General features: G+C 31.3%; 1 protein-coding gene across 1 annotated transcript in view; it reads right to left on the reverse strand.

Moving 5' to 3' along the window:
- The window catches only part of ldd (lipid droplet defective), a 40,568-nt gene that overhangs the window by 7,397 nt on the left and 20,745 nt on the right, over positions 1–12,426 (reverse strand). The window contains exons 17-47 of the mRNA XM_077439334.1: positions 12,218–12,351; positions 11,949–12,140; positions 11,658–11,863; positions 11,464–11,570; positions 11,332–11,388; positions 11,105–11,235; positions 10,845–11,033; positions 10,018–10,769; positions 9,694–9,943; positions 9,446–9,622; positions 9,108–9,370; positions 7,859–8,024; positions 7,620–7,786; positions 7,298–7,544; positions 7,110–7,217; positions 5,977–6,188; positions 5,342–5,478; positions 5,131–5,249; positions 4,846–5,055; positions 4,565–4,769; positions 4,353–4,493; positions 3,329–3,468; positions 3,016–3,255; positions 2,797–2,932; positions 2,626–2,728; positions 2,213–2,555; positions 1,945–2,135; positions 965–1,103; positions 669–873; positions 392–596; positions 109–318 (exon numbers count right to left, since the gene is read on the reverse strand). Of these exons, the coding sequence (XP_077295460.1) occupies positions 109–318; positions 392–596; positions 669–873; positions 965–1,103; positions 1,945–2,135; positions 2,213–2,555; positions 2,626–2,728; positions 2,797–2,932; positions 3,016–3,255; positions 3,329–3,468; positions 4,353–4,493; positions 4,565–4,769; positions 4,846–5,055; positions 5,131–5,249; positions 5,342–5,478; positions 5,977–6,188; positions 7,110–7,217; positions 7,298–7,544; positions 7,620–7,786; positions 7,859–8,024; positions 9,108–9,370; positions 9,446–9,622; positions 9,694–9,943; positions 10,018–10,769; positions 10,845–11,033; positions 11,105–11,235; positions 11,332–11,388; positions 11,464–11,570; positions 11,658–11,863; positions 11,949–12,140; positions 12,218–12,351 (6,082 nt within the window). The remainder of the gene's footprint in view (positions 1–108; positions 319–391; positions 597–668; positions 874–964; positions 1,104–1,944; positions 2,136–2,212; positions 2,556–2,625; positions 2,729–2,796; positions 2,933–3,015; positions 3,256–3,328; positions 3,469–4,352; positions 4,494–4,564; positions 4,770–4,845; positions 5,056–5,130; positions 5,250–5,341; positions 5,479–5,976; positions 6,189–7,109; positions 7,218–7,297; positions 7,545–7,619; positions 7,787–7,858; positions 8,025–9,107; positions 9,371–9,445; positions 9,623–9,693; positions 9,944–10,017; positions 10,770–10,844; positions 11,034–11,104; positions 11,236–11,331; positions 11,389–11,463; positions 11,571–11,657; positions 11,864–11,948; positions 12,141–12,217; positions 12,352–12,426) is intronic.

Here is a 12,426-nt window from a genome sequence, read left to right on the forward strand (position 1 = left end):
CATATAAGCCTCAAAATCCCATGCAAAGTTCAGAACTTCCATAGAAGACGGCCGCAGGCAAACGGTTAATGTAAATTTAAGTAATCGAATAATAAATTTATTTTTAACCTATCAACGTCATATTTTACTTGTCCGTGATTGGAATCTGTTTTCAGACGAGCATAATAAATGAGATGTTCTCTTGAACTCATCAGTTCTAACAGAATATCAGCTTGCGGACATAACCCTATATGGTTTTTGACAACATTGTCTATTCCGGTTTGTTTATTTATGATTATTTTCCCAGAATTCGGTTCAGTTATTCCAGTAAGAATTTTTCTGCAATATGTGACGAAAAATTAAATTAAAATTCAAACAAACATAAACATAAATTGTAATCAAAAAAATTTACATAAGCGTTGTTTTTCCAGCTCCATTATGACCGAGTAAGGTAGTAATATGTCCTTTATATAAATCTATATTGACATTATCCAAAGCCTTGATCTCTTTCTTATCGCGATTTTTGTATACTTTAGTTACATTTTCGATTCTTACACCAATCGATGATTCACTATTGTTTAAATTATTGGTTATAACATCGACGTGTATTCTGTCATCTAAAATTCAATCAATCACTGTAATATGTAATATTTTAATATAATGGTAAATTATTTATTAAGACCACTTACTGAATCTTATGTAATTGATTATGTAGCCTATAATGAAGTAAATGAGTGCGTCAAAAATGACAATAATACAAGTGTTAGCAACACTAATGGGATCATCAACGAGGGGAGATTCATTTATATTCATCCATTGCAATCCAACACCTTGTACTTCAAAACGAGCGATAAGTAATATGGTATAACAAAAACCAGTTGACATGAATAAGCTCTGCAAATCACATCGATCATTAAAATGTTAATATATATTACTGAAGATAACTTTTGGAATATTATATATGTACATATATGTAAATAATTACCGTTATAATCTTTTGTGGTAGTGTAAGGAGTGCTTCTAATGAAATCACTATTACATATGGCATGAAGAATATCAAGTATATGATAACTGCTGAAACGGCACCTAAACTTGCCGATTTGAAAAAGGAAGTTACCATGTAGCTGAAATAACAATAATTTAGCAATGAAAAAACGAAACCATTATTTTTGATAATAATTAAGTGGTGAAGCACTTAAATAAGAATTCGGAACAAGTAGTAAACAGTCAAACATTCAGTCACCGATGATTCATAGGATAATAAAATTTAACTTAAGCCAATATTGAGGTACTGTATTGGTCTTCTAATAATATACACAGGTATAATTTTTAAGCATGTGTAGGAATATAGCACGACTTGTGCTATTACGAATCAAAACCAGTGATCTCAACATCGATCCTGTACAAACATGCATAACTCAAGGGCAACGTTCCCTTCGACCATTCCAGAAGAAAGAGTTCATCGCTCGATCGTAAAACGAACGAAACCCAACAGTGATGTCATCAGGCAACCGCAACACATGTCCTGAAAAGTCGTTTACGCGTGGCACACGACCCCATTCTCAAACGAACGACGTCCTGGCGCTGACCCCATAGCTATAAACCACACGTGTACCGAGGACACGTGCCTCGAAAACAGGTCAACACGTGTCCTGGAAAGAAGACAAAGCATCTGCACACGGCACGCTTCAAGCCAGAACGTATGTATATAAAGCGACGAACCAGCTCGCAACACCAGAGTGAACTTCTAGAGTTCAACCAGCTCACTTCTCCGAAGCTCAATAAACATTACATCGTACATACAATAAACATTGTAACAATTGATCAAAAATAAACGATCCTCTTACAAACTACACAACATGTGTTTCGTTAGGCCGGAATACGGTCAACATACCTTCCCTGCCCCTCATATGTATATACATATACAAAATAATACGATATGTAAATATGTATAATAGAACTTACCAAAACATAACAACAGAAAATCCAAAATTAAACAAAACCAACAGCAAAGCAAACGTGTTAGATTTTGGTAATATGTTTCCGAATTTCAAAATAATACAGAGCGCAGCCATTGTAATAAACACTTCAATCAGTGATGCTATAAACCAAGAGAGAGTGTGGTTTTTACGTTGCAACCTCATTACACACATGAGCTAAAAAAAATGTAAGCAATCATCAAATGAACTATTAGATAAGAAACAAGCAAAATTAAATGTTTGAAAATGCTCACCGAAGTATTTCCAGATTCTCTTTCCCATACCAAATGCCTAACTACGGATGCCACGACTAATATTAGCGAGAAAAAGAATGCAATAACCAGTGCTTGCGATTCATACAGAATTGTTTTGAATTCGTCTTGAATATAGCAAGGATAGGGCATTTGCTGTGTGTGAATTCCCCATTTTGAAACGCCATTGTTCATTGCATCGCGACGAATTCGTTCCAAATTGGAATGGTTTTTAGATTGACTAGAAATGATGATAGCTTGGTCGATCATGTCTTGCAGTTGAACAAAGCCTCTGAAGTATCTAAGATTTTCTAAAAAGTTCCCATTCGGACCAGGCATCCAAAACCTAAAAGTATTATGACATAATGACAAACATAAATGATATTTCACGTTACTTTTTAAATTATTTAATATACCTGTTTTTCAGACGACTCGTTGAAGGTACATTGTCAATATCCATTCTAATTTTATATTGAATGTTTGTATTTGTATTATTATCAGTATCCATAAAAACAATACCTATAAATCAATTACATACGTATTAGACCAAATTAAATAGACTAAAATACTAAATGAAAAATGCATACCAGCTGAAAATTCATTTGCTTCCATTAATCGAGCAGCTCTCTCTTCTAAAGTCTTTTCACTATTCATTGGTACAAATCTATTTAAAAGTATGCAACTTGACATACTTGACACTCTATTTAAAACTTCTTTCATGAACTGTGGATAAAATATAGTAAAACAAAATTAAACAACTTTAGCATTAAAAATAATCCTACAACGTACACATTTCAATAACATACTGTTGAATTTCCAAAGCTATCAATCAAACTGTTAAGATCAATATTTGTAAAATCACTGCTTGAGAAATTTTCTCCAAACGTGTCTGCAAATTTATCTTGAACAAATGATGATTTGAGAAGTTTTTGCATTGTAAATAAACTAACATTGTGTTTTATGATGTTATCGAGTGAAGAAAAACCATCAGAAAAATCGTGAAGTAGTGTGAAGAGACGTCCTATTTGCGAAAATGTTTCGTTTACCTTTAAAATAATCAAATTCAAATTATATCTCATGAATTTGTATTGAATGCAAATATGTTTGGGAATATCTTACATGCACTATAATATTATGTATATTCATATTATTTGGAGTATATAAAATTTTTCCCATCAGCATAGGCTTAGCATAGCTCCATAATATTTTTCCACCATCCATTTTCAATATCTCTTCATAAAACTCTCGACAATAATCATCTAGAATACATTTTATCTCAAATAAAATTAAATCTCCTAGTTAAAATCTCTCACAAACACAATACTAAAAATAACATAGATATAGAATACATAGATACGCCCTGACGCTCTAAGCCGATCACTCTTTTGGTGCATGAACACCCAAAGGAAAGTTCAATGTACAATGGAAAGTACTAAGTCGGAAGGTCGATTGACGTTTTTCGAAAATGCCAACGTATTCAATGAAATTGTGTTACAATTACTCAAGAAAACATAAAAAGGCGGATGGCATCACATATCATAAGTAAGAATTAATATATAATGTCTTCAATTATAGTAGCATTTTAACATATAATGAAATATCGGCGCGATGTATATAGTGTTGTATGCAGTGATTGAACAGCGGTCGACAACCTCTGCCACAGATGTTTCTAAATGCACGCGTATATCTTGTTGGCACTGGAGGAAATTCAGAAATCGACATTAAGTTTAAAACTACAAACAATGAACTAAATATTAAAGTGTAAGCTTTAAAATTGATCCTTGTGGACGTTACTAATATTTAAATATTGTAATAGTTAATGATGGTTTTATTATAGTAACATACATTTGTAGTTTAAGTATAATTTGTGTATAGCTAAATATTTTTTTCTTAATATGGTTCTATTAGTTTGGCTTACTGTCCAATAAAATAAAGTTATAAATAAAATAAAACTTCAGTGCATGTACATATGTATATAAACTGGTTGCCGACCACTGCGTCGATCTTTTTTTTCACCACTTCCCCGCTAGTTAAACCCCCCGCACCTCTCAGTTGGTGGCGACAACATCTCCGACCAAAAGTGTTCGTAATGGCTTATCTAGGTTATTCTATATCTATGAAAAATAATCATAAATTCACTTACTGGGAAGGGATTCTAATTGTTTATGATCAGGTTCTGTTATACTATCCTTTACTTCAGCGATCACTTTATAAAATCTACTGGTATTGATCACAAATGGCTTTCCACACATCATATTACCAACATTGTCAAAGAACTTTGGATCTTTAAAATGAAGACATGACGATTTTGATAAAGTTACAATTACATATCATAAATAAATTGATAATATTTACCATATAATAGATTCGAAAGACTAGAAGATCTTTGGAATGATTTTATGATTGGTTCATTAGCCAGAACTTCTGACACGTTCAAAATAACTTGCCTCAATGACGGCATCAACCCAATAATATTTCCAAAATTTTTTATCACCGTTTCACCATCTTGTGTCGTCAAATTTGAAGAGTAGACAATTTGATCAATCAACACACGTACAACCTGTAATGTTTTTTTAACTTATTCAGACTGAAACATTACGTACATAAATAAAATATAAATGCATAATAATACATACGCCATCGAAAACAGCTGTATAATTAATATTTTCTAATAAAACAACGGCTAACGTCAGAGTTTCATTGTTGGTCATTTTGCATAATTGTATTTGTGTTTCACGCAACATTTTTTGATCATAATTTTTTGGTACATGAAATATAGTAGAGAAAAGTGTGCGCTTGCAAATAAACTCTCCAATGTGAATATTATCACTATCACTATTCAGTAGCTAAAATCATTAGCAAAGTTGTATAAAAAATATTCTTGATTCATTTATTAATCGAATAAAATAATTCAAACGTACCGGTGATAAATCTATCAATGACGATTGAATAGTGTTAAGAGTTGCTAATGTCAAATTCGTGTTTGAATGTGTTTTATTCTTAATGTTATCCCAATTGTAGAACACATTATTCATTTCAACTAAAACGAAATTAGTATTTTAATAGGTGAATTATATATATAATATGTACATATATTAGATTATTAGAATCAGCACTTAAAAGAATGCTCACATTTTATATTGACACTATTCATAAGCTCGTCTATAAACGGACTAATACTGCTAAGACCTGTTGCAAATTTTTTCAAATCATGTTCTATTTCCAAATTGTCTATTATTGGATTAAATTCAGTAATGATGTTATCCACACTAAAAACAATACAAATTAAAAAGCGAATAATACAAAAACAAATATAAATTAAGGTTGTGGCTATTTGTAGGTACTATATCTGCAAATTATTGGCTATTTGCAGGTACTATATCTGCGAATTATTGGCTATTTGCAGGTACTATATCTGCGAATTATTGGCTATTTGCAGGTACTATATCTGCGCATGCGTGAGAACTGTCACTGTCAGCGTGTTTACTGTTAAAATTTTGTTTTAAACCTCTTAAAATTTAGTTCGAACTCGTAAAGTGACGTAGTATGAACGATTTATTAAACATATAAGATTAAAATAATGAACGATTGATTAAACAAGTCTAGCATACATTAAATGTAAGAAATTATAATCGGATTATAAGTTCACGCGCATGCGCAGAATGCTTTGCACCTGTCGCAGATATAGTACCTGCAAATATCCAATAATTCGCAGTTATAGTACCAGCAAATAGCCACAACCATAAATTAATTGATTTTTCACTTACTGCGATGCAATTGCTTTGATGTAACTTTTCTGTACCATTTGCAGTGTAAAATCAATGACAGAATTGACTTGGAATTTGGTTAAACCGTCCCAATCCAAAACACTTAGCTTTTGGACGACGTGTCCAAGGTTCCAGAGCGATCGTTCAATTGCAGAAATTATATTTGAGAGCCAATCGAGAGACCAAAATGTATCATGTTGCAAAATTTGTATCTTAAATATAGAAACGGCGCCAAAATGTAACCACTATTAATATAATAAAGGGATATGTGCATAGATATAGAATACATAGATACGCCCTGACGCTCTAAACCGATCACCCTTTTGGTGCATGCACACCCAAAGGAAAGTAAAGTGCATGCACACTCTCTCTTAGTAGCTAGTTAGCTTCTAAGACGGAAGGTCGATTGACGTTTTTCGAAAATGCCAACGTATTCAGTGAAATTGTGTTACAATTACTCAAGAAAACATAAAAAGGCGGATGGCATCACATATCATAAGTAACAATTAATATATAATGTCTTCAATTATAGTATTATTAGTATTTAAACATATAATGAAATATCGGCGCGATGTATGTAGTGTTGTATGCAGTAATTGAACAGCGGTCGACAAACTCTGCCACAGGTGTCTCTAAATGCACACGTATATCTTGTTGGCACTGAAGGAAATTCAGAAATCGACATTAAGTTTAAAACTACAAACAATGAACTAAATATTAAAGTGTCAGCTTTAAAATTGATCCTTGTGGAAGTTACTAATATTTAAATATTGTAATAGTTAATGATGGTTTTATTATAGTAACATACATTTGTAGTATTAACATACTATAACATACTATATAGTGTGTATAGCTAAATATTATTTTCTTAATATGGCTTTATTAGTTTGGTTTACTGTCCAATAAAATAAAGTTATAAACAAAATAAAACTTCAGAGCATGTACACATGTACATAAACTGGTTGCTGACCACTGCCGACCACTGCGTCGAACTTTTTTTTCACCACTTCCCCGCTAGTTAAACCCCCCGCACCCCTCAGTTAATGGCGACAACATCTCCAACGAAATTTGTATGTAAAGGCATATCTATGTATTCTATATCTATGGATATGTGTTATATAAATTAAACTCACATTGTCAGATATATAAGATATGTCAATATATTCCGATGAAATGTTCATTTTTGAACCATTATGATAGATTTCATAATAATACTTCTCCAGTTCATCACTTGGAAATATCTAAAAATAAAAATACTAATTAATTACTGTTACTTAAACGAAAATAATAGAAATATTCAAGAACTGAATAAAATTTAAACCTTATTAATATTTATTTTCCAATCAATGATATCATATGTATTTTGACCTAATTCTGCATTGATTAAAGCTGGAAAACTCGATGAATTTTTAATAACATCTTTCAGTGCAATATCAACTGGTAAATTATTCTTCATAATGTTGAAAAGATATTGCCATGTTGGATGCGTGGAAAAACCTTTAATATCCTTGAAATGAGGTGAACTAGCTCGGATTAATTTCATTACATGAGACCCCAACATTACATAACTGCAAAATGGATTAAATTCAATGTATTACATCGATAAGTCATTGTAAATATTATGAAGACTGAATGATACTTACAGTGACATTTTATTAATCGGATTAGAAATCGAACTGTTGAAGAAACATATACTCAGCTTGTCCAATTGTCCCGAATCCAAATTGCGAATGTACTGTCGTACGTGTTCTAAAAGTTGATTTAACGACTTGTTCATCTCCATCCAAGTGAAATTTCTGCCTGCTATAATCTAAAGGACAATAAGACCAAGTTATACAAGTTGGTTAATGGAATTAGTAGTCATTAAAATGTGAATTTTTACTTCAGATAAAGCGAGATCCCAATGAAAATCGTTGATAAGCGTTGAATATACATCACTTAAATTTATATTGTGCAAATCACACATTAAAACAGCGTATTCATCCTTTTTAATCAATTGTAAATTTATTTGTTTTATCCACGGCGTGATGACTGATGGTGCAGAAGACCTTTGAATAATACGGAATAATTAGAGACACGTATTTTGGGCATTTCGCTATTAATGCTTAATTGATGAGATAAAGAAATTGATGGGATAAAACAGAGCTTGCAGTTTAACATAGATGGTGTTTTTCTTGTCGAAACCAAGCAACTGCTTTTGTCTACTACTGTAAATAGTAGACAAAAGTGTGGATGCTGAAAGGTATTGTTACGTATACTAAAAAGAGCCGCCGGTTAGTTGCAATCGGATTAGGCCGGGTAGCATTCCAGAGACTGTGTGACCGTTATAATTGTTTTCAAGGATTATCCCTAGACTAAGTGCTGTCAGCTAAACAATGATTGCACTTAGCGGCGATAGCGATACTCGGTCGCATTCCCGTGGAGTTCTTAGAACTAATAACGCCAAAGCGTGGGACTGCACATCCGAGTACGTGACCATAACAATAGGTAAACAAATCGGATGTCGTAGATGTCCTGAGAGACCTGCCTCTTATAAGGCGGTACTTAGGCGATATCAAGACATTCTGGACTGAGCACTGCCAGAGTGTGTATCTCCTTAATCATCAATAAATGCTGTGACACGACTTTGGCCTTTTACTTGGATCCTCCACCCACCCCTACGCAACAGTATTTTAGTAAATACAATATAATTGTTACCGATCGTCGCACAAATCTCAAAAAATAATCTGTAGAAATATGCTCCATGTTGAGTTTTAATAAATTTTAATTGGTATTATATTTTTAAATTCATATTTTTTGTCTTTGTATTTTTATATTCATGTTTTTTTCATTGAAATTTTAATTCCAAAATATTTTTCTATTATTTTTTAATTGTTGTGTTTTTCTTTAAATTGTATATATGTATGTATATAAATTTTATTAAAATTGATCGAAATTTTTTATTATTTAAAATTAATCTCTTCATAAAAATAGATGCTAAAATTGAACATTTTTAATGCCCTAAAACGCTAAAATGCAAAATGAAAATGCTAAAATTGACAAAAATAGATTCCCAAAATACGTGTCTCGAGGAATAATTAACAATTCACAAAAAATATCAATAGCAAAAATTTCATATTAAATTTCCTTACGTTGAATTCATAAATAGCGTAATTCCATCGATCAAATTGTTGAGTACGAAAAACATTAGATCGGTTTTTGCAGATTCTGTCGTTATTCTACCGTTTATATTTTTCATATTTGCTATATTTTCAGCTGAAATCCAATTCGGCAGCATGGCAGCTCGGGGTCCTCTATTCAATAAGTCTATTAAAACTTCTCGAATTTTAATACTATTATTGCGAAATACACTATCGGTCAATATTTCACTTGTAATATAATCGTCGTCGTAAACCTAAAACAAAAAGTACATACAAAACACATTCTAAAAATTGGTCCATACTTCAGATAAAGTCCAAATTAAACGAACCTGGGCGGCAAGTTGGATGGGTTGAATTTCCATATAAAGCGAAGTCGTATTCATTTGGCATAATTGAGACATAAATTTAGATATATAACCAGTACTGTCCGGTACATAATCTGATATATTAAGCGTACACAATACTTCAGTGCTATTCAGTTTTATGTCTTTGATCAATCGAACAATCTGTAACAAATTTATAGTTAAATATTTATCAACACTTATGTAATAAATGAGCAAATAATAAAAATACTTACTTTTACTCTTGATAGGTTGGTGATAATATCATCGACTATTTTCGGAGAATTCTCCACTAGATCTAATACCATATTGGAATATGTTTTGTTGTAAAACATTCTCAACGTCGACCACCAATCGTTTCCAGTCACAAAATTCAACGTTATCAAATAATGCTCCAATTTCATATTGAGATATTGAAAGTATGCTTTCAAATCAAAATCGTAAGAGTATTTGGATATTATCTTTAAAAACTCGCCTGAATTGGTGCTAGAATTAAAAAATAAATCCATATAAATGAATTGCTTATTAAATATAATTAAATATCCATTGAATAGCATTACCTATTTAATTTGAATACATCAAAGATAACCCGTTTCCATTTATCAGAGTGTGAATCAATATATTGTAGTGAGTCATCAATTTGATTTAATGTTTCAACATATTCTCGAATGCCAACATCAAACTTATTCTTTTTCTTATAAAGCAATTCGATATATTTTTTATATTCAGTTTTACACACAGATTTTAAAGTTCTAGCACTCGATTTGATCCAAGTTTTATCAATCACCATCTTAGTATTATTATTACAAACCCTTTCAAAGCTATTACTTATACTGAAATCATTTACAGTCGTAATCGACAATAGTTCTTCTGCTATTGCGTAAGCGAGAATTTCTATCATATCACTTGATTTCTTTTCTATGAATTTTAAAAACAATTTTAGATCATCTTGATTCAATGACTCCCTAATTTCGACATTGGATTCATTCAAATTCTTCAAGTTATCATCAATGAATATTAATAAGTTGGTGATTTCTGAGAGATATGTAACCCTCAAAGTTTCAATAGCATAGGAACTATTGAAAACTCTTAATGTTACAGGTGTAGACGGCGTAATATCATCATCAGTCAGTATCACAGTACGGCCAATATTTTGGAATTTATTTAACCAATCATCCGTTACGAATGTGAAGTTCGTATTCTTCTTTTTAGAAAACTGTGTCAGTTTTTCATTCAAAATCAACGAATTTTCTAAAAGTGTTTCAAATGTAGCATTGAAATCTGAGATCGGCTTACTAAAGAAAATAAATTGCTGCAAGTAAAATTGAATATAAATTAGAATATTATATAATCTTTTTATTTGGCTTTTACTTTGTATTGATCATACCGATTTTGCAAACAGATCCAAAAGCACATTTTCATTAATCGGTACAGAAACCCAATATATAAAAGATGGACATATATAAGGTGTAATTGATTTGATGTCTGATTTAGTGATCCTTGCATTTGTCGGAATAACAATATTATCTAGAATCCTTTCACAATCCCAAAATTGTTTGCCCAAAGAACGATACACCTAAAATACACAAATCAAGTTGAAATAATCAGATTTCACAAAAACACTACGCATATCAACAAAAGAAATACCTGTTTCATGAAATCTTGATCCAAAAACGAATTCATCAAAGCGTCAAGAAATTCAGGAAATTTGCTAAACATTATATAAGGCCCAGTCTTCCTTGTAAATCCGAGTAATTGTAACACGTTGGGATTGGGTACTGTAAAATTAAACCAAAATTAAGTCAAATTTTAATATAAATCAATCGAAAATTTGTATCAGGAAGTATAACCCAATAGTATATGTATTTAAAAACCTAATATTTGATCGAAGTATTCAATCAAATCAGTGACCATTTGTTCTCCACCTTCTGCTGCATATTTTACAGTATATATAATTGCATTCCAATATAAATTTCGACACTCTTTTAAGGTAATTGTATCGTTACTCGTACAAGCAATAGACGTCTCCCAAATTTTCGACGGTGTAAAATCCCCATCTATTGTATAATCTCTCGTTGCATTTAATAACGCGTCTATATTTTTAATAGTGTGTCTAAAAATGAAAGTCACTTCCAACGTAAAATGATATGAAATTTAAATATAAATTTAAAAAGAATTATGTACATAGAATAGCAACTACCTGATTACATGTATTTCACTTGTTATATTTATTGCATACTTCCATGCATTCAGTAATTCATTCTGGAGACTTTGTTGAGAATTGATTTGTATATTCGTTACAGATCTAGCAAAATCAGAAAATTGAGTGACAAATCCATTGAAACTACGTGCCGTCATTGAAAATGTATTTGCTCTTGCTTTATCATTGTATGAAGAATTCGTCACCTATTTTTAAAATAAATTATACATTGAATTCCTTTATAACATTTCAATACAGTAATTGCATTCAAAATATATGTAATATACTTACGAGTCCTGCTATTTTGCCCACATGGTCAAAATTATCCCATTCCGTTTTCAATGTTTCATCTGCACAAAATATTGCTTCGATAGCTTTCATAGCATTAGATGCATTAGTGTTAAACATCATTATATTTGCTATACTAGAGTTTGAACAAGGCCACGAATTCTCGTCAGTAATGAGTTCTATGAATGGTTGAACCTGCAACGATATAAATGTTTATAAAATACAAAAATATTTACAAATTTATGTTGTTGAAAAGGAAATTTTCAACTCACATCAACATCTTTAATGGCGATAAACGTTGCAAGCTCTCTTATAAATGACGGCAAATTAAATACAATATCTTTAATGTATTTTGAAGTAATAGGTAATTCGTCGATTGCATATTGTTCGTCACTTGTAATCAAAGCTGAAAATTATTAAAATTACATCATATTTAAGCTTTCTCTTAGAATATTAAAAACTCTCGTGAACCGCAAAAATT

The sequence above is a fragment of the Arctopsyche grandis genome, chromosome 10, assembly GCF_051622035.1.
Source record: "Arctopsyche grandis isolate Sample6627 chromosome 10, ASM5162203v2, whole genome shotgun sequence".
Lineage (NCBI taxonomy): Eukaryota > Metazoa > Arthropoda > Insecta > Trichoptera > Hydropsychidae > Arctopsyche > Arctopsyche grandis.